General features: G+C 38.9%; 1 protein-coding gene across 3 annotated transcripts in view; it reads right to left on the bottom strand.

The window, feature by feature from the left end:
* Positions 1-27,138, bottom strand: part of TRHDE (thyrotropin releasing hormone degrading enzyme) — a 409,604-nt gene that overhangs the window by 283,504 nt on the left and 98,962 nt on the right. For all 3 annotated transcript variants that reach the window (XM_070454203.1, XM_070454204.1, XM_070454205.1), the window contains exon 3: positions 8,953-9,079. In XM_070454203.1, coding sequence (XP_070310304.1) covers positions 8,953-9,079 — 127 coding nt within the window. The remainder of the gene's footprint in view (positions 1-8,952; positions 9,080-27,138) is intronic.

The following is a 27,138-nucleotide window of genomic DNA, read 5'->3' as shown; positions in this document are numbered from 1 at the left end:
TCTTGCCTGGAGAATCCCAGGGACGGAGGAGCCTGGTGGGCTGTAGCCATGGGGTCACAAGAGTCGGACATGACTGAGCAACTAAACCTTAAACCTTATATCACAATGAAGAACAGCCCTTGCTCATGGCAAAGAGAGCCCTGACACAGCAAAGACCCAGAGCAGTCACAAATAAATAAATAATTTTTTGAAAGTTATTTCCTAGTTTAAGAGCATAACTGAAAGGGCCAAATACCTATGCTGTAACATGTAAAACAATGTTTCGCAGGCCTCTGTAACTAAGTCCTGATTAAGTTAAAGACTTTCTAAACTTGCATTTGTTTTCAGGATAAAAAATCTTTCACAAAAACCCTAATTAAATTAGTGAAAATTTATACTTAGGAATAAATCCAAAATTGGGAAGCTCTGAAATTTTTAAAACTAGAGAAGGAGGGAGGTGGGTGGTAAACAAATTGAACATGTCACAATATTGGCAAACTAACTAAATCATGAAAAACTTCTCTTCCACTAGACTGTAAGCTTCTAGCGAAAGAGGCCATTTAAAATCCATTGCTGAGTACAATACACATAGTAACTACTCAATAAATGCTTGTTGAATTAATTAGTTAATTCAGTTCTATAGCTGGTTTGTGTTGCATTAAATTGTCCATCCAGCGCCCTTGCAGTTTGCTAGTTTATAGCAGTAACAATCTCATGCATCATTCCCACTATTCCCAGCATTGTTTTCATTGGTTTGTTTATTTCTATTTTGCATTAGTAATTGAATATCATAAACACTGAGCATCGTATATATGTTTTGTGTGCTAGTACAATCTTAGAAGTGTACAGCATGTAATAGCTGCAAAACAGCTTAACAAGGACAGTTAAATGGCCATATTATAGAATAATTAATGAAGGGGAAAATGCCTTGTTAAACTGTGTTAAAATAATTGTTAAATATTGAAGTAACTGTGTCCATTTTAATAGGGTTTGGTGTTGTTTCAGCACGAATGGTTGTCAGAATGAAGGTTAGCAACATGTAAAAACTATTTTCCATTAAAAGGCATGATAACTGCTCTTTGGGTTGATGAGAAAATCACCATGTGAAGGGTTTCTCAGAAATAAATTACCTTCATAAATGGGAGACCATATTTATTTGATTCCTAAGAGGAAGGAAAAGGATAGTCATTTGAAGAAACTTACTTCTCTATAGCACTTAGTAAACTAGAAGGTAAAGAACTGTCTCATCTGATTCCCTAAAAACTGCACTAGTAATGTTAATCCACAGAGAGACCTTCATGTTTGTTTCCATCCAGAAACCTTATCATTAAATAGCTCCAGTGTATATTCAAATATTTTTAGGAATTCTGATTGAAGAAAACATTTTGGGAGTGAACAGACATTATATGCAATTAGATCAGACTATATAAAGACCATGTGCATAATAGTGGGAAGTTACTGGACCACACAGAGAGCTCACCTGGGTGTTCTGTGATGACTTAGAGGGGTGGGTTGGGGGTGGGAGAGGGGAGGGGTGAGGGGTGAGGGGTGGATGCAGGGTGGGAGGGAGGGAGGCTCGTGAGGGAGGGGATATGTGTACACTTCCAGCTGATTCACATTGTGGTACAGCGGAAACCAATACATTATAAAGCAACTATCCTCCCATTAAAAATAAATATAAACGAAAAAAGAGCTTCTAGACATTTTATTTTAAAAAGTAGTACTACTTGAGGCTATCTATGAAACATATATATACTACTCAATATTTACCTAATCAAAAAGAAGATAAGAAAAGGCATAATTTTAAAAATTATATCTCTAATGATAACTCAAGTATGAGATGTATCGATATAATTAAAATGAGAATAGTATTAAATGATTATCACCTGAAATGTACCCACTACTTAAAGAAAAAAGATATATAATCACAGAAAGTGAAATCTATAGCAGTCAACATAAATATTTTATGAAGGAAAAAACTCCAAAGCTTTACTACTCACAAATAGCACAATCCTCATCCTCATCACCATCACCACCACCTCCATCATCAACACCACAATAAAGAAATGGATGTATCTGTTATATCTTAAACAAAACTCAATCATTAAAGTCAAACTTTCTTATTCATGAAGTTCAATAATCAAGTTATCCCATAGCTTATCTATTCCATTATAGAAAAACAGACTTCATGGCTTTCCCTACCACACAGTGCTCAAAATTACTTCTCCCCTTTCTTCTCCACCTCCGATTAAAGTTGTTTCTTTTTTCAGGACTCAAGTAAAGATGAGGTTTCTTTTTATGTGCATTCTATGCCTACAGTATTGCAATGATCCCACAGCCTTAACTGCATGGTACTACATTTTTACCCTACAAAATTTTGGAGCTTAATTATATTCCATATAGTGTGAGTCTCTAATCAAATAATTCCTATAAATATTATATTCTCTCCTTAATAAAATCACAACCTCCCTGAAGCCAGAAATTCTTCTTACAAAATAACTATGCTTCTTCTACAAGTATAGCAGTATGCCAGGAAAGTAATATATTCTTCATAAAAGCATGTTGTCCTCAAAAGAAGTAATCAAGCAAACTCCTTTATAGAACTTACTGATTTACAAACTATACAGTAACAGCAAAGAAAACTGAAAACTACTTCCATAATTAATGGAAATTTAATAGGATAAATAACAAAATATTCCAATAGAAATCTGAGTCACTTTATCTGCCATCTAATTGATTTTTAAAAGTCCATCATGAAAAAAACATTTAAAATACACATCTTCTGATAATGAAACTGTAAGTCACGCCTCTTTTTTAAACAACTTTTCTATAAGAACCACATATCACTTTTTAACATCAACATGAAATTGACAAAAATAGCTATTCCATTATTCCTCTAGAAATCAAATTACTTAGTTTATTAAAGTGACTTAGATTTTAATTTCCTAATTCTCAAAATTTCTGGAATCTGTTTCACCAGATTCTTAAGATTCTGGAATTAAAAAACATGGTTTTGGATTACAAATCCACTATTTCCTGCTGTGTGAGTCAAGAACATAGTCACTCAGTGCCTCAATTTTGTCACCTGGAAAGTGGGAAAATAAAAGCTTCAAAAGTCTGTAGTAAAGATTAAATAGGTTAAAAGGTACAAAGCCTTTAAGAATGGCCCACATTTAATAAACACAAGCCCATTTGTTTTTGTAGTTATGTTCAACTGTTTTGAAGATAGGAGGAGAGAGAAGTTAATTCTTTATATGTCTACAACAACAATCTTTTAAAGTAAACCTCCATGCCTCAGAGAGTTCTCGAGAAAATAGGGTGCAGAGCTATAGAAAGGCTTGCTTTACTGTATCAAGTAGACTATATACCTTACACTGCAACTTAGCAGTAATGAAGAGAAAATCTCCACAAACTTTATACAAATATTATAGTATTAGTATAAGTTTCCTTAGACTAATATACCAGGCTCCTCTGTCCATGGCATTCTCCGTGGATAAGAATATTCTGCAGGCAAGGATATGGAGCAGGTAGCCATTCCCTTCTTCAAGGGATCTTTCTGACCCAGGGATTGAACCCAAGTCTCCCGCAATGCAGGCAGATTCTTTACTGTCTGAACCAGCAGAGAAGCCTAATATAGTTTCAATTATCTAGTAGAAAAAACAAACTCTTACACAGCACACACTGGCTGCCTATTTGGGCTTTAAAATGTTACAGGAATATTGTTATGCAACAAGGAGGATCAATCTTGTTCTAACAGCAAGCATCAGAATTCCTCTTAGGGAACTACTCTGAGAAACTACTTGGAATGAAACTTAAATCCTTAGAGATGAGCTAATATGAGTTGGTACAATGGCAGAGAAAGGTAAACTGTTCAGCATTAGAAATGAACAAGAATTTGGGAAGAGAGAAGACATTGCTGACTTTATGACAGAACAGCAAAGTGATATTTTTTAGAAAAGAAGGATTCAGTACTAGGTTTTAAAGGTTTGTTTTGGGATTTTGCAATGTCTAACGCCCTGACATTCACATTTGCACACATCTCTGCAAACCTTCAGTAGAGTTAGGTCAGCTGGTAGCGAGTGTTCTTATCCATGTGTTTCCTCTCTGGGTTTTCTTTCCTTTTTTTTATATATTTTTATTTTTTCCATTTATTTCCATTAGTTGGAGGCTAATTACTTTTCAATATTGTAGTGGGTTTTGTCATACATTGACATGAATCAGCCCTGGATTTGCATGTATTCCCCATCCCGATCCCCCCTCCCACCTCCCTCTCCACCCAATTCCTCTGGGTCTTCCCAGTGCACCAGGCCCAAGCACTTGTCTCATGCATCCAGCCTGGGCTGGTGATCTGTTTCACCCTAGATAATATACATGTTTCGATGCTGTTCTCTCGAAACATCCCACCCTCACCTTCTCCCACAGAGACCCAGCAATCCCACTTCTGGGCATACACACCAAGGAAACCAGATCTGAAAGAGACACGTGCACCCCAATGTTCATCGCAGCACTGTTTATAATAGCCAGGACATGGAAGCAACCTAGATGCCCATCAGCAGACGAATGGATAAGGAAGCTGTGGTACATATACACCATGGAATATGACTCAGCCGTTAAAAAGAATTCATTTGAATCAATTTTAATGAGATGGATGAAAACTGGAGCCCATTATACAGAGTGAAGTAAGCCAGAAAGATAAAGAACATTACAGCATTCTAACACATATATATGGAATTTAGAAAGATGGTAATGATAACCCTATATGCAAAACAGAAAAAGAGACACAAATGTATAGAACAGACTTTTGGTCTCCAGGTTTTCTAATGCAAATCAAAGAAAGAGTCAAGTTCCCGTCCCCCTTGATGTAGCTTGAGACGGGAACAACATGTGAGGTAAGGAAGTGATCAGTTCACAGAAACAGTGCTTGTCAAGAGGTGAGCATTTTTAAAACACAAATATTTCTCCTTGTCAATTAGACCTCTCCTATGGGGAATTTTCAGAAATGCTGGCCTGTGACCTGCACCCACAGTCTCTATTTTCTGCATCCTCTCCCCAATGCACCCCTATTTGCTCTTAAACACACCCATCAGGCCCTTGACCTAAAAACACTCCTGCCAAGGTCACTAGGTCCTTTCACATGGTAGCCTCAGTGTATGATCAATTCTCAGTCCTCATCTGTCTTCACTAGATACCTGGAAACATCTCAGATACCCATTTCTTTAGGGTTTAATCAGTTGCTTCCTCCCCGTAGCCCTTCTCTAGCTCCTAGTCTCTCTAACCTCTGAACATCAGCTCAGTCCTTTCTTGTTCCTATTCTCTTTCTACCTGCTCTCATAACCTTGGTGACCCCATCCAGCCTCATGGTTTTATCCATCATAACACACTGGGAAATGTGTGTCTTTAGCTGGATTCCTCAACCAATTTCCATATTCATAAATTCAACTGTCTACCTGAATTTCCTAGAGACATCAAGCTGCCACTTAAATGTTTAAAATGATCTCTTTCCACAATCCTTTTTCTGTAAATGACAATTCCATCCTTCCAGTTACAAGTCACAAAATCTTGGAATCACTCACAGTACCTCTCTTTCCCTCAGATCTCACATTTGGCTCATTGCTGTCTCTACTTCCAAGATATGCCTAGAACTGGGCCACTTCTGACTATCTCACTCTTCAGATCCCAGTCCAAGCAACTATCAAACTGTGCCTGCCTTTTGCCATAGCCTCTCAACTGGTTTTCGTGTCTCTGTCCTTTCTCCCTACAACAGGTCTTTCCGTTTCAGCACCATTAATATTTTGGGCTAGATAACTCTTGGTTGTGGGAGACTGTCACGGCACTGTGGGACATTGAGCAGCACCGCTAGTCGCTACCCATTAAATGTCAGTGGTATATTCCACCAGTCCCTCCTGAGTTATGAGAAACAAACAGGTCTTCAGATATTACCAAGCGCCTCTGAGGGACAAAATCACCCTCAGTGGAGAACCACTGCCCTACAGTGTATTCAACCTAGTGAATACACTTTTATAACAGAAACCAGATAATATAATACTTCTGCTCAAAAGTGAACTATAAATCTCCATCTTATTAAAAAAAAAAAAAAGCTAAAATCTTTACCACAGCCTGCTGGCCCTACATGATATGTCACCCACTCATCACTCCTTGACCTCATCCGCTATTTCTCAACCCATTAATTCACTCTCCTCCAGGCATACTTGGAGAAGGGAATGGCAACCCACTCCAGTGTTCTTGCCTGGAGAATCCTGTGGACAGAGGAGCCTGGTGGGCTGCCGTCTATGGGGTCTCACAGAGTCGGACACGACTGAGGCGACTTAGCAGCAGCAGCCAATCATACTTGCCTCTTTGCTATTCCTCAAATACATGAAAGCCCCATCTCAAAATCTGGGCAGTGTGCTCCTTCTGGCTAGAGTCCTTGCTCCATGATATCCCCGTGGCTTACCCTTCACTCCCTTAAGTTCTCTGCTCCAAAGTCAGCTTCCCAGTGAAAACTTCAGCCTTTTCTCCATGCCCCATCTGCTCCCCACACTTCCTACCGCTACATTCTATCTGTTTTTTAGTTGTCCAGTTTGCCTGGGCTGGGTCTTTGCTGCTGTGTGCAGGATTTTCTCCAGCTGTGGCCAGCAGGGTCTACCCTAGGCGCGTGCACAGGCTTCTGGTTGCGGAGGCTCCTCTCGCTGTGGGGCACCAGCTCTGGGGCACCTGGGCTTCTAGTCTCCATGGTCGTGGCTCAAGGGCGCTGCAGTGCAGACTCAGGAGCGGTGGCACACGGCTTACTTGCATGTGGGATCTTCCTAGACCAGGGACCAAACCCATATCCCCTGCATTGCAAAGCGCTCCCAGCACTGGACTGCCAGGGAAGCCCTCTGGCCTCATTTTTATTGGCACTTGTCTTCATCTGATACGCGATGCTGCTGCTGCTGCCAAGTGGCTTCAGTCCTGTCCGACGCTGTGAGACCCTGCGGACTGCAGCCCGCCAGGCTCCTTTGCCCATGGAATGCTCCAGACAAGAGGACTAGAATGGGCTGTCATTTCCTTCCCCAGGGGGATAAAACGTAAGGATTTCTCCAAATGCTTCTGTGCTTCAGAATTTTTATGTAGGGAGTATTGGAAAGCACACTTACAAATCTATTAACATGTAGCTCTAAATATCCACAGGTATATTAAAAAAGTAAAGCTTCAGGAGAAATTGTACAAACTGCAGGGGCTGTGGAAATTCCCCTAGATACAGCAAAAGGAGTGCGCTGGGGTAAGTCAAATCATTCAATTATATATGCCATAAGGTAACTTACCAAGTAATAGTTAAGAGTGAACACAGCTCTTTTCTATGGATGAAAGCCCACATAGTTCAATTGTGAGTGAAAGAGAGGAACAGAAATGCTTCCCGCTGCAAGCAGACAGTCACAGGGAACCCCCCGAAGTTATAAACTGAGTTCCTCTACTGATTACCGGTCTGAAGGGGACAAAGACCCACGTTTCATCTCTCTTGCTGAATGTGCAGCACACGCACCGGTGAATTTTAACCAGGGTCCGGCTGGGACGTCCCCAGCCTGCTTCACCTGGAGGAGAAGGGCAGTGTCGCCCCATGCACATGGGGTCAGGTCTTCCTTTCTGCCTTGGGTGCCTACCAGGGAGATTTCAGTACAACAGATCCTCACAGGGAAGCTGATACTGAGGGGGAAATAACGAAGGCAGAACAAAACCAAACACAGATCTTATTTGGAATAAAAATTTGTTTAGAAATTTGAAAGGAAAGCTCAGAAATTCTAAGTTTACATGTTTCAAAAGACCTCAGAATTTTGTATCACCACTCGTTGAAACTGTATACTGTACCCATTGACAACAACATCAACCATTCTATTTTCTGAATCACTGATGGTGAGACCACTAAACCTACACAGCAGGCAGTCACATGAGTGAAATAGGCCCATCTCCAGAGAGACAGAAGAACTTGTGGTTCAAATGTTAATACTTTTGATCAGGTAAGTACTTTATTTTTGTCAGTAAATGATAACTCTTATGTAGATGTTGATTAACAATGTTCCTGAGAAGGATAGTGGATGGGGAAGAAGGATTGAGGAACAACAAACTGTTATGATGTAATATTTCAAAACAGGTTTTCTGAGAAGCAAAAATCACTTCAGCATTTCTAATGTATATAGGAGATATACATATATATATATACACACACACACACACACACACACACCCTTTTATAACTTCCTGGAACATCATAGCTCACTCCCTGCAAAAGCAGCAGTTTCTCTCAAATTAAGACAACAAAATTCATTCATTTATTCATATAACAAATAATTATTGAACTTACTCTCTTTGTAAAAGAAACACAAGTGAATACAATCTCCATCATTGCAATTTTCCTCATCTCTTGCTTTTATTCTACTTACTATAACTGTGTACTCAAAATATGACTGACTGAGCAAAAATAATCTAAGGGATAATCAGTAAATTCAAGTCTGACATCTGAGGATTAGGAAACAGAAACCAATCAATGAGTGCTTTCTTAGTGTAAAATATTGAATAGTTCTGGGAATCATCAAGACCTAGCTTGAAATCCCAACTCCTTTTCTGATTGACTGAGTGAATTGAGACTCCCAGGTCTCAATTCCCTTATGTGGAAAGAATTCTAACAGTACCTACCCACAGAGCAGTTACAAGGATTAAATGAGATGTTGGCAAGCACCCCTCCACAGTACTTATTCAACAAATTAGCTATTTGGGTTATCTTTTGGAAGCTGAAACTTCCATAATGCCTTTCTTAATTCCTATGAGCAACACTAAATTTTATTTTACCTCTTCAGAAGAAACTATTTTCTGTTCTCATCTTCTCTAAAAATAAAACCCTTGGAATTTTTATATTTCTGGATGTTTCAGATACACGCATGAGTAAGAAATTTCACTTCCAAGGAGTCTTTCCAACACAATAACCAAGAAAATTCTTACCTAGTTTTGGCAAGGAATAGGGCACTTTAAAGTAGTCTTCATAAAATTCTATTAATCTCTTTGCTATATGGAGCGCATAGTCCCCGGATCCTCTTCTGATAGCATCGGGTCTTGCATACAAGCGTACCTAATTTAAAATATATATAAAAGTTACTTTAGCCTTTTGATACTCGAATTTTATCTTCCCTGCATGTATGAATCTACACAAATAATTTCAAATACTACAAAAATTAAGCAGCATTCTTGTTCATATATCAAAGCACGCTGGAACTGAAAGAACCAAACTTAAACAATTAAAGTAACCAAGTTGAGCAAGTCACAATTTCCTGGCTTTACAAGTTGACACAGAGATTTATACACCTTGCATCAAAATAAATATTCAAAGTTACAGTTACATGTGCTTGCTAGAGATAGGAAGGTATGGTGGATTAGTATAATGGTTCCCTGACTATGTTGAAAGCAAGCAGGATGTGGTGACTCCGCAGGAAAGAAAATTCATGGTTTGTTAAAGATATACTGCAACAAGCTTTGGAAGTATTACCAGGCTGAACAAAAAACTAATTTATGCTTTTACTTTTCTTTGGAATCAACTATCCACCTGTCCTTATTCTCAATATGCAAAGCAGGAATAGAGAACTCTTCATGTACATAAATGACTGCCATTCTGGAAGGCTGTCTTGAGGAAGGCAACTGCTCCCGGCTTCAAAACCAGCTGAAATAATTCATATTTCTAACACAATCCAGATACTTAATATTGATTTTCAAATCAAGCATTGTGTATTATCTAGTCCTTGGCCAAAAGGAGCCTGAGGCAAATAACATAAAACTGAACAAAACTAACAACTGTACAGAAAAGGTTAAAATGAGATTAGTTTTCTTAAAGCTTTCATAAAGCTATCCAGCATCTTTCTTTCCAAAGGCTAAATCTATTTTTCACAGATGTGGTCCCTAATCCTCATATCAATTCTGTGAATAAGAAATATGTGCTTTGTGGAGCAGTGGAGAGCCCCGCAGGCCAGGAGTTGGGTTTTATTCCTACTCTGCCACTAACTAAGCTGTGTGATATTGAACAAATTACTTAACCTCTTCCAGTCTCAAAAGTTCTCCTTTATAAAATGAAGGCATTGGCTACTAGCTGGTTGCTAAGTGCTTTTCAGTCCTAAAACACATTACTTCCAATCCCATTTTACAGATAAAGGATCTTTGCAAATCACTGAAAACGTAAATAGATAACTCTGTATGTGGAAATGGATACTTATACACAAACAGGAAGACAAAAGAACGCCGCACTCAATCATATAAAAATTGATTTTACAATTAACTCTTTATTATCCTTGCTTCAGGAAAGAGAACAGAGATGTGTGTAATCAAAAAGAACAAAATGTCAAGAAAAATACATTCTGACTTTGTTAGAAAGATCTGTAATTCAACAATATATTCACCAGATTCAATAACTATTATTTACTGAAATTGTGGAATGCCTTCTCACTTGACAGTCAAATGAAATATCAAATGTTGCTCACAGTCACCTGCAGTTTTGGTTGGCAGGAGGATGAAACCACAAACTGTCAGGAGACACCATCTGCGACAGCAGAACCTAACACTCTCAGAGAGATAGTGGTTATGATCCCCTACCCTTGACATCAACTGCTTATAAACATGAAAGGCCTTGAATTCCCAAAAAGCAGATCCTAAGGAAAGCATGAGTGTACAGGTGATTTATTAAGGAAGTGTCCTCAAGAGGAAACCTACAAGGGAGCAGGGAAGCAATATAAGAAGGCATAAAAAGTTAAGCAAGGGTGCAATTTCAAGGGAAGTCCTGGCCTCAGTCTAATCCTACAGGGAGTCCTAGCTTGTAAATTGCACTGGCGAGTTTGTGCTGCCTTGAGGCAAGAGAGCTCCCATATTCCTGCTCCTCAGTCATTGGATACTGGTTACCAAGGGGAAAGCATTAAATTCCAGGAGTTTGTTTTTGGAGCATCTGGAGGACATAGTTCCAGTGGCTCAAGGATAGTCCTCAGGAGAAGAGTTCAGATGTGAGCTGTGAGAAGCAGAACAGTGAGAGCTGAGGCATAAGCACCCCAAGCAGAAAAGGAGACCTGGTCCGTGCACTGACAGCACACACCACAGACAAGAGTCATTCACGCCTGCATTTGTTCACTCAATATTTATTTGGCACCTTTTATGCACCACGCACCTTTTATGCACCACGTCCTGGACTAAGCCTTTTTAACTTAGTGATGAGGAAGACAGGTTCTCTAATTAGAGAAGATCCAAAGCATTACTGAGAACGAAAAGCAATAAAGGTGGAATTCCCATTCTCAAAGGCCTTCCCATTCATAGGTAAATTAGATTATAATAACAGGTAAGGATACATGCCCAATGAATGGCAAAGTCTAAGTGCCAAGTGGATACTGAGGAGAATAGATAGTTTTCAGAAGGTTCAAGGTGAAGTAAATAGTAAATTCATACGCAAACCATAACCAGGATCATTGCAAAATAAAGCAGCAAAAGGTGACATTTTGACTTTACTCCTAAGAAACATCATTGATTTTAGTAGAAACATGGCCATTCCTATCAGTCAACTCTACCAGTCAGTCAAGCTATCTGTAGGCCCAAACAAGAGATGCACAATTAAATCAATCTAGTTGTCAAGATTTGATGGAAATGATCCAATTTAAGTGAGAAGCATACCCATGTTCAGTATAGTGTCTTCATTTGTTCATTTAAACATTTATCACATATCTGCTGTGTGTCAGGCATTGTATGAGAAAGTAGAAATAGAACAGTAAAAATTTCTGCCACAAAATAAACAAAGCATTTCTCTTAAGAGGCTTACAGTGTGGAGAACCAAACTAATCAACAGCAAGATACAACGTGAGAAATGTAACTGCATTTTGCCTTCCCTCCCATTACAATGGATGGCCTGACCTCCTGTAATGTAATAGAATGAACACCCATTGCAAAGGACTGAGCTCCTGTCCAAGGCCAAACCATAGTCTATCCTTCCTGCGTTTTCAAAGACACTGTTCTCAAAATTCTCCCCTTCACGTCCTGTATCACCAATTGAGGCTCTCATACTGAATCCTTTTCATCAGCTCTGTATCATTTCCTATGGTTAAGAAAAAATCTTTCTTGACTACAGTTCCTCCAGCTATGGTTTCCAGCAAGAGTCTTTGAAAGTTTTCTATATTGTTAGAATCAACATAGAATTTCTATATAATTAGAATTAACATATCTTACCTAACTTCACTTCTATATAGTTAGAATTAACATCTTTCCTTACTTTCCTTCTATATAGTTAGAATTCACATATGACTAAAACACTCTCAAAATGAAAAGCAGCCTGAGATTAAAAAGCCTGAAAAGCCTGAGATAATAGGTATCTCCTGGACTCCAGGGAAGTTCCCCTGGAGAAGGAAATGGCAACCCACTTCAGTATTCTTGCCTGGAAAATCCTATGGACAGAGGAGCCTGGCAGGCTTCAGTCCATGGGCTCACAAGAGTTGGACACAACTGAGTGACTAAGCCACAGTCAGGGTGGTTGCCCATTTATACTCCCCGTTTCTAGTCTCTTGGATTCACCACCACAAGGCTTTTATTCCCACTGCTCCACCAAACCTGCTCTCATCACACATCACTACTGACCCCAGGATGCCAAATCCATCCGCTCCCAGTCTTCGACATGCTTAGCTTAGCAGCAGCATTTGACACAGTGGATCATCTCCCCTCTTTCAAAGGCTTTCTTCACTTGACTTCAATCTTACTTTCCTTCTATCTGATTGATCACTCCTTCTCAGTCTCTCAGCTGATTCATCCTCATCCTCTCCCTCATTCCTCTCACTTCTTAATGCTGGAAGTTCTCAGGTTTCAAACCATAGACCTCATTTCTCTGCCTACACTCAGTCCCTTGGAGATAGCAGCAAGTCTCATAGTTATAAATACTATATAGATGCTGAAGCCCTACCCCATAATTCCAGACTTCCAGCTGCCCACTGGACATCTCCATGTGGAGACTGAACAAGCATCTCAAACTTAACATGTCTAAAATCCAAACTCCCAATCATCTCTCTTCTCTCTCTCATACACATAGATGCACACACACACCTGGCCCTCCAGAAGTATTTCCATCCAGCTGCCCAAGTCCAATACCTCAAAACCATCCTTGTTTGTCCTCTTTCACACTCAAGGATGACGCAAGAGAGACAAAATTAGAAAAGTGAAGAGAGGCATACTGATAAGTAAAGAAAAACTTCAAATTAAAGAAGGACTTGTAAACCAAATTGTAGATGATTAATTTACTGCTACAGGCATAGGCAGAGTCAAGGATTTTAAGCTACAGAATGACATAATCAGAATTAAGTTCTCAGCCGCAGTCCTGGCGGCTGCAGAGAAGGGAGGGAAGCACAAAGTCGACTGCCCACTGCGAGATCAAGCCCTGAGCCTCCGGAGGGGGCGCACTGACTCCACACCCTAGACCACCAGAGAACTAGCCCGAGGGAGCATCGAACAGTGAGAACTCACACAGAGGAATCCACCTGAATACAAGACCTGGCATCACCCAACCACCAGCAGCACCCTGTGCAGGATGCCCCATCCAACCAACAAACAAAACAAAAACACAAATACAATCAGCAGACAGGAGCACCACCTCACTCAGCCGTGCCCATCAGAGGAAAAACAAACAAACAAAAACTCAGCACAAATCTCACCTTACAAGAAGCTCACACAAACCACTGGACCGACCTTAGGAGAGCAGAAACCAAAAGGAAGAAAGAATTCAACCTTCTTCAAGGAAAGTACTCAACTTTCCTTGAAGCCTGGGAAAAGGAGACCTCAAACACAATAACTTAAAAATAAAATAAATAAAAAGGCAGAGAAATACTGCACAAATGAAGGAACAAGCTAGAGACACAGAAGTCCAAAAGTGAAGAGGAAATAGGAAAACTACCTGAAAAAAAATTCAGAAAAATGATAGTAAAGATGATCAAAAACCTTGAAAACAAAATGGAGAAAATGCAAGAATCAATTAACAAAAATCTAGAATAATTAAAGAATAAGCATACAGACACAAACATTTAATTACTGAAATTAAAAATACTCTGGAAGGAATCAATAGCAGAACATCTGAAGCAGAAGAACAAATCAGTGAACTGGAAGATAAAATGGTGGAAATAACTTCTGAAGAGCAGAATAAGGTTAAAAGATTGAAAAGAGCTGAGGACAGTCTCAGACACCTCTGGGACCATATAAAAAACACCAACATTTGAATTATAGGATTCCCAGAAGAAGAAGAAGAGAAAAAGAAAGGGTATAAGAGACTTTTTGAAGACATTATAGTTTAAAATTTCCCCAACATGGAAAAGGAAATATTCCATCAAGTCCAAGAGGCACAAAGAGTCCCATACAGGATAAACCCAAGGAGAAACACACCAAGACACATACCAATCAAACTAACAAAGACTAAACACAAAGAAAGAATGTTAAAAGCAGCAAGGGAGAAACAACAACTAACATACAAGGGAAACCCCATACGCTTAACAGCTGATCTTTCAGCAGAAACTCTGCAGGCCAGAGGGGAATGGCAGGATATATTTAAAGTACTGAAATGGAAAAATCTACAACTAACATCACTGTATCCAGCAAGGATCTCATTCAAAAGTGATGGAGAAATAAAAAGCTTTTCAGACAAGCAAAAGTAAAGAGAGTTCAGTACCACCAAAACCACTTTACAACTAATGTTAAATGGACTTATATAGTCAAGAAATACAACAGAAGAAAAAAGATCTACAAAATCAACTCCAAACAATTAGAAAATGGCAATAGGAACATTTGTATATGTATATACATACATACATATATATATATGTATATATTATATGTATATATATGTATATATATCTATTGATATATACATATCAATAATTACTATAAATGTAAATGGATTAATGCTCCAACCAAAAGACACAGACTGGCTGAATGGATACAAAAACAAGACCCATATATATATACTGTCTACAAAAACCCACCTCAGACCTCAAGACACATGTAGACTGAAAGTGAGAGGATAGAAAAATATATTCCATGCAAATGGGAAGCAAAATAAAGCTAGAGCAGCAATCCTCATATCAGACAAAATAGACCTTAAAATAAAGAAGAATACAAGAGGTAAGGAAGGACACTACATAATGATCAAGGGGTCAGTCCGAGAGGAAGACATAACAATTGTAAATATCTAGGCACCCCACTCCAGTGTTCTTGCTTGGAGAATCCCAGGGACGGCGGAGCCTGGTGGGCTGCCGTCTATGGGGTCACATAGAGTCAGACACGACTGAAGTGACTTAGCAGCAGCAGCAGCAGGCACCCAACATAGGAGCACCTCAATACATAAGACAAACACAAACAGACATAAAAGGAGAAATTGACAGTAACATAATGAGAGTAGGAGACTTTAACATCCCACTCACACCAATGGACAGATCATCAAAACAGAAAATTAAAAAGGAAACACAAGTCTTAAATGACACATTAGATGAGATGGATCTTATTGATATCTTTAGGACATTCCATCCAAATGCAGAAGAATACACCTTCTTCTCAAATGCACATGAAACATTCTCCAGCATAGACCACATCTTGGGTCACAAATCAAACCTCAGTAAATTTAAGAAAATTGAAATTGTATCAAGCATGTTCTCTGACCACAATGCTATGAGACTAGATATCAATAACAAGAAAAAACTGTGAGAAACCCAAAAACATGGATATTAAACAACATGTTTCTAAATAACAAACAGGTTACTGAAGAAATCAAAAGGGAAATCAAAAAATTTCTAGAAACAAATGACAATGAAAACACAATAACTCAAAACCTATGGGATGCAGCAAAAGCAATTCTAAGAGGAAAGTTTATAGCAATACAATCCTACCTCAAGAAACAAGAAAAACATCGAATACAACCTAACTTTACACCTAAAGCAATTGGAAAAAGAAGAATTTAAAAAAAAACAAAATAAGTAGAAGGAAAGAAATCATAAAGATCCAAGCAGAAATAAAGGAAAAAGAAATGAAAGAAACAATTGTAAAGATTAATAAAACTAAAAGCTGGTTCTTTGAGAAGAGAAACAAAACTGACAAACCCTTAGCCAGACTCATCAAGAAAAAAAAGAGAGAAGAATCAAATCAACAAAACTAGAAATGAAAAAGAAGAGGTTACAACAGACAATGCAGAAATACAAAGGATTATAAGACACTATTATGAACAACTATATGGCAATAAAATAGAAACCCTGGAAGAAATGGACAGATTCTTAGAAAAGTTCAATCTTCTAAGACTGAACCAGGAAGAAATAGAAATTGTGAACCCAATTATAAGCACTGAAATTGAAGCATTGATCAAAAATCTCCCAAAAAACAAAAGCCCAGGACCAGATGGCTTCACAGGAGAATTCTATCCAACATTTAGAGAAGAGCTAATGCCTATCCTTCTAAAACCCTTTCAAAAAATTGCAGAGGAAGAAACACTTTGAAACTCATTCTACGAGGCCACCATCACCCTGATGCAAAAATCAGACAAAGACAACACAAAAAAAGAAAACTACAGGCCAATATCACTGATGAACATAGATGCAAAAATTCTCAACAAAATTTTAGCAAACAGAATTCAGCAACACATCAAAGAGCTCATACAACGTGATCAAGTTGTGTTTATTCCAGGGATGCAAGGATTCTTCAATATATGGAAATCAATCAATGTGCTATACCATATTAACAAATTGAAAAATAAAAACCATATGATCATCTCAATAGATGCAGAAAAAGCCTTTGACAAAATTTAGCACCTATTTATGATTAAAACTCTTCAAAAAATGGGCATAGAAGGAACTTACCTCAACATAGTAAAGGCCATATATGATAAGCCTATAGCAAACATTATTCTCAATGGTGAAAAACTGAAAGCATTCCCCATAAGATAAGGAACAAGACAAGGGTGTCTGCTTTTGCCACTAGTATTCAACATGGTTCTGGAAGTCCTAGCTGTAGCAATCAGAGAAGAAGGAATCCAGGTTGGAAAAGAAGAAGTAAAGCTCTCACTGTTTGCAGATGACATGATACTGTACATAGAAAACCCTAAAGATAGTATCAGAAAATTACTAGAGCTAATCAGTGAATTTAGCAAACTTGCAGGATACAAAATCACTTGCATTTCTATATATTAAAAATGAAAAATCAATAAAAGAGCAATTAAGGAATCAATCACATTCACCATTGCAACAAAAAGAATATCTAGAAATAAACTTACTTAAGGAGACAAAAGAACTGTACACAGAAAATTATAAGACAGTAATGAAAGAAATCAAAGATGACATAAACAGATGGAGAGATATTCTGTGTTGCTGGGTAGGAAGAATCAATATTATGAAAATGACTATACTACCAAATGCAATCTACAGATTTAATGAAATTCATATCAAATTACCAATGGCATTTTTCATAGAACAAAAAATTTTACAATTCATAAGGGAACACAAAAGACCCTAAATAGCCAAAGCAGTCTTGAGAAAGAAGAATAGAGCCGGAAGAACCAACCTTCCTGAGGTCAGGTTATTCTACAAAGCCACAGTCATCAAGACAGTATGATACTGCACAAAACAGAGATATCAATCAATGGAACAAGATAGAAAGCCCAGAAATAAACCCATCTACTTATGGGTACCTTATTTTTGACAAAGGAGGCAAGAATATACAATGGGGCAAAGACAGAAAGTGGGAAGAAGACCTACACAGACATTTCTCCAAAGAAGACATACAGATGGCTAACAAACACATGAAATGATGCTCAACATTGTTCATTATTAGAGAAATGCAAATCAAAACCACAATGAGATATCACCTCACAGCAGTCAGAATGGCCCTCATCAAAAAGTCTACAAACAATAAGTGCTGGAGAGGGTGTGGAGAAAAGGGAACCCTCTTACACTGTTGGTGGGAATATAAATTGATACAGCCACTATGGAAGACGGTATGGAGATTCCTTAAAAACTAGGAATAAAACCACCATATAACCCAGCAATCCCACTCCTAGGCATATACCCTGAGGTAACCAAAACTGAAAGAGACACATGTATCCCATTGTTCACTGCAGCACTCTTTACAATAGCTAGAACATGGAAGCAACTTAGATGTCCATCAACAGATGAATGGATAAAAAAGTAGTGGTACATATACACAATGGAATGTTACTCAGCCATAAAAAGGAATGCGTTTGGGTCAGTTCTAACGAGGTGGATCAACCTAGAACCTATTCTACAGAGTGAAATGAGTCAGAAAGAAAAAGATAAATATCATATTCTAATATAAATATATGGAATCTAGAAAAATGGTACTGAAGAATTTACTTACAGAGCAGCAATGGAGAATCAGACATAGAGAATAGACTTATGGACATGGGGAGAGGGGAGGAGAAGGTGAGCTGTATGGAAACTTACATTACCATTTGTAAAATAGATAGCCAATGGGAATTTGCTGTATGTCTCAGGAAACTCAAACAGGGCTATCAACGTAGATGGATGGGATGGGGAGGGAGAGCAGAGGGAGATTCAACAGGGAGGGGACATATGTACACCTATGGCTGATTCATGTTTAGGTTTGACAGAAAACAGCAAAATTCTGTAAAGCAATTGTCCTTCAATAAAAAATAAATTAATAACAAAAAAAGAATTAAGTTTTCCTTGATGACACAAGCTACAGTGTAGATGACAGATTGGGAGGGACTAGGAACAAAGGAAATGAGTTAGACTATTGCAAAGAAAAAATGATGCTGGTTTGGACTGTAGAGATGGCAGTAGGGATGGAGAGAAATAATCTGATTCATTCATTTGGTTCTAATGGGAATGGCTACCCACTCCTATATTCTTTTCTTTTTTTAATATAAATTTATTTATTTTAATTGGAGGCTAATTCCTTTACAATATTGTCGTGATTTTTTGCCATGCATTGACATGAATCTGCAACAGGTGTACATATGCTCCCCATTCTGAGCCCCCTCCCACCTCCCTCCCCATTCCATCCCTCAAGGTCATCCCAGTGCACCAGCCCTGAGTGCCCTGTCTCATGCATCGAGCCTGGACTGGAATATTCTTGCCTGGAGGATTCCATGGACAGAAGAGCCTGGCAGGCTACAGTCCATGGAGTTGCAAAGAGTCAGACACGACTGAGCAACTAACACTTTTTCAACTTTAAATATTTTACTGCACATGTCCTTTAGTTATCAAGTAAAACTAACTGTAGTCACGTTCTTACTTGTGAACGTCATTCACCTTACTTGTTTCACTCAGTGTGTAGTTGTAACAAGTGAGATATGTTGAAGGACAGGGGAAAAGACCAAAATATTTTACAAACTGGATAATTCCTGTGTGGTTCATCAAGAGTTGGCTGTACAATAATTCATTTTATACTGTGGGGAAAATATCAGCTTTTTTTTTCTTTTAGAGTAAACTAGGTTCTACTTAATCATAACACAAAAACTAAATCTTCATAAACATAATTATCATTCAAAAGCAATAAAGTATAATTTTATTACACCTGCTCATTTGCTTTTCTGACATTCCACGATAAGAGCCCAGCTCTGAACATGTAAATTGCTAACCAGGCTTTATCTCTCCCTCTGCATAGCTTCTTCCTAAAACCAATATAAACCAAACTGCCCATTAAGTCTGGTGGAAAGGACATTACACTAAGAACTGGCAAACAGGGATATGAGACTCAGCTTTCTCACCAACTACTGTCAGCATGTGAAAGTTTGCTAACTTCTGTGGTTTTCAGTTCAGAGTTCCTTCCAGGGGCAAGAGTTTATCATTATCTATATATCACATTAACCCTGAGTGACTGGTGTGTCATACTAATTTGTCTAAATTATTCTCCTCCAGTCACTACTTCGGAGAAGGAAATGGCAACCCACTCCAGTATTCTTGCCTAGAGAATCCTGTGGATAGAGGAGCCTGGTGGGCTGCTGTCCATGGGGTCGCACAGTCGGATACGACTGAAGCAACTTAGCATGCATGCATGCATTGGAGAAGGAAATGGCAACCCACTCAAGTACTCTTGCCTGGAGAATCCCAGGGACAGAGGAGCCTGGTGGGCTGCCGTCTATGGGATCACAGACAATGGGACACGACTGAAGAGGCTTAGCAGCAGCAGCAGTCACTACTTATTTTGAGAAGAAAATAATGAAAAGGTTTTCCTGTTAACTCTCGTACAGTTTACCTCCTTGACATTTTTCACTTACCGTGAAAATACATACCAACTACTCAGCTGTCATTCTCCATTCTTCACTCTTGGGGGAAAAAAAAGTTCTCTTTTTTTCCCTTGAACTGTCCATGAACTTGGTATTGATTAGACAGATGTAACTATGGTAGCCAGCCAATATGAAATAGAAGAAGCTTGCTTTGGAAAAAACTGATCTTATGGTTCCACCACTGTGGTAACACATAGCAGCAATGAGCTAAGGTTTAGGAGCTGTATAATTTTGATCCCATAGAAAACTTAAATGCCCAAAATGGGTATTCCTAGGGGGCTTCTGTTTAACCCACTGGCATTTACTCTGTATTTTTATTGACCATTTATATTTAAAGTATGTTTATTTCATCTTTTTATAGGATTTTACATATAGCTGATCCTTGAATAATGGGTTTGAACTGCACAGGTCCACTTATATTCAAGTTTTCTTTAATAAATACAATGGAAAAATTTTTAGAGATTTGCAACAATTTGAAAAAAATATGAACTACGCAGTCTACAAACATCAAAAAAACTTATTTAAAAATTAGTTTTTTTTTAAACTAATTTTATGGACTCATCTCATGAATCCAAAAATTATATGTAGATATACATATAACACACAAAATACATGTTAATTGTTGTCTGTAATGCTTCTGGGTCAATAGTATGATCTTAGTAGTTAAGTTTTGGGGAGTCTAAAGTGACACATAGATTCTTGACTGCACAAGGGGTTGACACTCCTAACCTAATTGTTCAAGGGCCAACTGTGTTTTAATCATAGAAGGGGGCAAAATATTAAAGGCAGATATCACCAATCCCATCAGTCATTTTACTTTCTCCCAATAACAGGGATGGCAATTAAGCTTCAATTTATTCTAACAACTGAGAGCGGCTTCTTAGAGGACATGTTAGGAGAAGACCTGAGACCACACCTGCACTTGCCAAGAGAAGGTGCCCTGATCGTGTGAAACACCATCTGTCCTCGTAGGGGTTGGAGAGGTGGCACTGATGTCAGGCATCTACCACTATTAGGACAGAATATTCTTTGGAAAGAAGTAATAATGGAAGGAAGCTTTAGACAGGCTCAAATCCACTTCGTCTCTGAGAGCTGTGCAACGCAGAATGAGAACGTCCAAGACCATGGGATAGTTCGCTAGCTAGCTACTGTTTCATGAGCATCCGTTAACAGCCATGCACTGAGCATGCACAGGTAAGCAAAAGAGACAGGGTCTCTTCTTTCAAGAAGCTTGCAGTCCAGTGGAAAGACACAGCAAGTAAGTTCGATCCCTGAGAAAACCAATGTGGACCTAATTCACAACGGCTGTTGGCATCCTAATAGTGGTTCATCAGAACAGGGATGGACCACAAAAGAAGTAAAGAGAAGCAAGCACCTATTCAAGTTCTTACATAGCACATTCTACCTTTCACTGTGTTAAAGATTTCAAATGAAGAGTAAAAACACTTATACAATTGTAACACAAAGCAAATACATGCAGCTGTCAGACACATTACTAATATTTTCCCTAAATAATTTTAGAGATTTTCTTCTAATAATTTAAGATACTTCATAGATTTTCTTATTTGTCTTTACAAAACTCCTGTAGAATCAGTATAGAGTTCATCAGTAAATTCTGATATTATAGATGAAGAATCTGAAAAGAAGGTTTTCCGGAGTCCCTGAGTCATTTTAAAGGACAGTGAAACTAAATCTCTCTAGTGCCTTTCTTCTAGACTGTTTTAATTATTTGTTGTATTAAAAATGAATTATGGTAGTTGCTATATAATTATGTGAAAGAGTGTGTTTCCCATACAGCAAAGGTAAAAAACAAAAACAAAAACAAAAACCCATTTACAACAGTAGCACACCTGTTAAACAAAGACTTGAACAGCATTTTCTCTGATTTGACATTTGCAGTTTGGTATGTTAAGTGGAATAAACCTTCTGGCTTGCCAGAGATATTCTGTGAGAAAATTTCACACTGCAAGAGTACATTAAGAACTTTGGAAGGCAGAAATTATTTCATGGTGTTAAAATTTCACTCTAAGAACAATAACAAATTTAATTTTTCTTTGGCCTAACTGAAAAAAAACAGTCCCTTTCTTCAATAAGTACAAAACAATGACGTGATATCACTAAACTCTCCACCATCAAAGCTGAATTAACCCTCATATGTGAACATAATTTGATTTGGGGGTTCTTCATATAAATCAATAAAATAGAAAAGCCAGGCACGAGGGAGCAGGTGCGTTTGGCACTGAGTACAAGACAAATACAGTGATACGAAGTAGGAAGGATGCGAACAAGAAGTGAAAAGCCCAGGAGAATTAGTCTTGTTTAAAATTTGGAAGATACCTTTTTTGTGTAAAGAAAAAGGAAGATAAAAACACACAGAACTCTGGCAGAAAGAAGGAACCAGAACCCAGATGCCTGAGCCAACAAACAGAAAGAGGAGGCTGCACGGGGCCTGGCGCAGGAGCTGGCCTGGCTGCAGCAGGTGGTGCCAGGCCGGGAGGCAGAGTCCGCGAAGGGGCTTGGCAGCTCGAGTGAAGAGCCTGGTGTGCTGCTCCCAGAAGCAGAGCCACCTCGGAGCCTGCAGCTCCGAGGAACATGATTGAAAACGTTCACCGGGAGATTATTTAGGCAACAGAATGTAAGACATATTGAGACGGGGTGGCTGGTGAGCAAAAAAGCCTAATAATACAAGTGAAAAATTAGTTCTGCAGTTTTTACAGGGAGAACAGCCAGGAATAGCCAGTCTCTATCACTTGCAGTCAAAAAACTCATTTGGAGAAGGAGAATTTAGAATGGGGAATGGATGGGGAGTAAGATCCCAGTACCAAGAATGAGGGGCTTCCCTGGCAGCTCAGTGGTAAAGAACCCGCCTGCCAATGCAGGAGACCCAGGTTCAATCCCTGGATCAGGAAGATCTTCAAGGAGGAAATGGCAACAGGAGGAAATTTCCAGTATTCTTGCCTGGAAATCCCATGAACAGAGTGGCCTGATGGGCTACGGTCCATGGGGTCGCAAAAGAGCCAGACACCATCTAACACTGACTAAACAACGGCAACACTAAGAGTGAGGCGTGCAGTGATGAGGAAACCGTGACAGCCTCAGAACTTAGCGTCCTAACACGCGCACACTGCAGACACACATCTCAGAGCTCCTCCTCGAGGCTTCCCTGCGACTCCCCGCCTCGGACCCAAGTGAGATCTCTTCTGAGGACAGTGACTTAGACGTCTTTAATGAGATCTACATTTCACTTCATATCAAATACCATCATAGGGTGAACCAGCGTACCGTCAGTGTAAAGTTTTTCTTTCCACCTGTAATTTCTCCCTTCCCCTCTCATAGAATGTTACTAAGGATTCATGAGAAAGCACTGCTAAGAATCCTGAGACACACTGGCTACATGCTCTGGGGTTTCTTTGGGACCCGGTGGCCTTAATTCTACGGGTTCATAGGTTCTCTGCATTTAAGGCATTTTTGTTTCATCTCTCCATAAGACTGAAACTCTTTAAGCCTTGGGTCCATCTCTTCAATTTCTCTTTTTACTCCTTACTGGGTCTAATAGAGTCCCTTTCACCCAAGAGGAACTGACAACGTCTTGCTGACTCCCATAAAATGGCAATAAACTTTGAAGGTCCTTGTCTGCTCAAGTACTAAAATGCTATTATAATAGATTGATTGCATCTTCCAAGTGCATTTTGCTTCAGGCAAGGAAATTAGTACTGTGGCCACCTGAACAGTCTCTTCTTGTAAATCTCTTCACATTTGCTTTCTAAGCATACTATTTACTAGTTCACCACGGAGCCTACAAGTTCAACATACTGACTTCAAGGAAAGGGCAGGGCTTTGCCATATTCAAGCTGCCACTGACACATTTTTCTAATATTTATGTGGTGGGCTGAATAATGGCCCCTCAAGGGTATCAAGCCCTAATCCTTAGGACCTATGAATGTTACCAAAAGGGACATTGTGTGTGATTAAGTTAAGAATGTTGACACAAGGAGACTATCCTGGATAATTCTGGTAGGACCTATACGTTATCACAACTCTCCTACTAGGAGGGAGGCAGAAGGAGTTTTGACTACAGAAAACAAGATCGCTCAGTCATGTCTGACTCTTTACGACCACAGCCTGCTAGGTTCCTCTGTCCATGGGATTCTGCAGGCAAGAATACTATAGTGGGAGCCATTCCCTTCTCCAAGGGACCTTCCCAACCCAGGGATCGACGTCAGGCCTCCTGTATTGCAGGCAGACTCTTTACCATCTGAGCCACCAGGAAAGCTCAAGATGACAGAAGCAGAGAGAAATCTGAAGATGCAAAGAAGGAGAAAGAGGTCATAAACCACCAAATATAAGTCCTGCAGCTCTAGAAGCCAGAAAGGCAAGGACTAGCTCATCCTCTAGAGCCTCCAGAGGGAACCAGCTTTGCAACACTTGATCTTAACCCCAGAAAACTCAGTTTAGGGACTTCTCTGGTGGTTCTGTGGCTAAGAGTCCACTCGCCAATGCTGGAGACACAGGTTCCATTCCTGGTCCAGGCAGAGCCCACATGCTGTGGGCAAGTAAGCCCACATGCCACAGCCACTGAGCCCACAATTACAGGGGAAGCCACCACAATGAGGAGCCCGTGCGCCGCAGCTGGAGCAGCCCCCGTTCTCTGCAACTAAGAAAGCTCATGCACAGCAATGAAGACCCCGCGCAGTCAATCAATAAACAAATCTGGAGGGGAAAAAAAAAGAAGTAAAGGAGAATGGCTGCTAACCTAGCCCCTTCTTACCATCTTGCTTTTAAGAAAATAAAGAAAACTCAGTTTAGGTTTCTTACCTCTGGAACATTAAAAGAATAAACTTGTGTGGTATTAAGTCCCTAAGTTTCTGGCAATTTGTTACAGCAGTAATAGGAAATTTATATAACTTTTTTTTTCTTTTCATTCCAGTTAATACATTGCTTTGTGTTCGATTTTCACCTTCACATTAGAGCGTATTTTATATTTCTCTCTGTGTCACTCTTTCTATTATAGATGTGATTGTTTACAGCTTTCAGTCTGCTAATGTTGGCACACCTGTCTTACATATATTATTACCAAGCACACTACACATTATTGTATATAATTGGTACACATGCACAAAAGTGAAATGATTCAGTAAAAGTGAGAATCATCCACAGTAATTATTTTCCAAGTGTTGTCTCATTATGTTTTGTAGCAGAATCACCTGGAGTAATCGTTTAAAATTCAGATTCCTGGGTCTAAATGCTGCAGAAATTCTGAATCATCTCTCTCCATAGAGCCCTAATCTTCATTTTAACATGCTAACCAATTGAATTACATATATTTCACTAAAGCTGAGGAACTTGTGGCCTAGAGTCACCTAAGAACTTTTTGCTCGTTCAGTCCCACAGCAGGCAAGCCTCAAGACTGGAAAGAAATATTTAACAAAAGCCCAACAAATAGGAAAACATATAAATCCTTATTCCTTAAATCTCTTTCAACATCAGAATCTTCAGTGAAGACACATTCAACATGACTCATTATTTTTAACTTGAAAAACTAATCTTTCTTTCCCCTGCACAATAAACAACAAACAAATTGATGAGTCAGATCCAGTGTCTGAAGACCAGTAAAAGTTGTTTAATACTGTCACAGCCCATAGATAAAACAGTAGCATTTAATCCCTTTCTGTAACAGAGAAGTAAACTAAATTGCATTTTTTTTAAAGTGAGATAGAATAAATGTAGAGAATTTCTTTATTAAGCTATCCGTTTTATGCCTGGTCAAATTTCTTCAGCAAGACTGACAGCCAAGAACAACTATTTGCAAATCAGGGCTCAGTTGGATTCAATTTCAATTTGGTTTGGCCCATCTGGCCTTTTATTCCCTGATTTCCAGCAGCCCGCTGACCTTACTTTTATCTGTGGCACCTTCCTCTCCCACTCAGCACCACCCAGGGCAAACGCAGCATCCCGCCTGCGCCAGTCCTCTTTTCTGGATCTTTCAATGATGCAGGCAGTCTGCCACACCTGGGGGTCAGAACTCAGGATGCCTTTGTCCATTCACTCATTTAATGAATATTTATTGACAGTTCACTCTGTGCCAGGCACTCTTCTAGAAAGTAAACCAAACAGATAGAAATCCCTACCATGGTAAGTTTATTTTCTGGCAGGAAAGAGGGATAAATAGAAACAATACAAATTAATGCTACAAACAATACAAATACATTGATACAATATAAATAGTAAAAATACAAGTAGATACAGATAACATATAGCATGTTAAATAGTAATGTGTTCAACATCAAAATAAATAAAAAAGAGTTAGAAAATGTCAAAGACCAGGGAAAGCCTGGATGAGAAGTTGGTGTTTGAATAAAAATATAAAATAAGTAAGGATGTGAGCAATGTGGATATAGGTTCCAGGAAGAGCTACTTATCAAAGTCCTGAAAACTTTCATTCCTGTCCTCAAGTCTCTCCATTCAAACTTTTAAATAAATAAATTACAAAATATTCCAATCATATAGGAAAGTATAATACAAAAGTACATTATTTTTTTTACCCCTAACAGATTTTAAATAATGTTATATTTTTCTCCATTTGCTTCAGATATTTAACCATGTAAAATGTTTAAATTCCTCTGAGGCAATACACCTCCTTCTTACATGTCCCTGTCTCCCACTCTGGAATTAACCATGGCATAAAGTACTAACTTCAGTAGATTTTCATCAACTCATGTTATAATTGTCCTTCATTTTAATGGACATTATCAATTTCTCTTCAAAGGAGGTGTACCAATTTACATCCCACCAGCAATGTATGACAGTCCCTGTTTCCCCATATCCTCATAAATTTTGAAATGTTTGTTCATCAGTGGTTATAAAATGATGTCCTTAGTTACAATCTGCAT

The sequence above is a fragment of the Odocoileus virginianus genome, chromosome 24, assembly GCF_023699985.2.
Source record: "Odocoileus virginianus isolate 20LAN1187 ecotype Illinois chromosome 24, Ovbor_1.2, whole genome shotgun sequence".
Classification (NCBI taxonomy): Eukaryota; Metazoa; Chordata; class Mammalia; order Artiodactyla; family Cervidae; genus Odocoileus; species Odocoileus virginianus.
The sequence above is the reverse complement of the archived record's forward strand: the minus strand, read 5'-3'. Positions and strand labels throughout refer to the sequence as shown.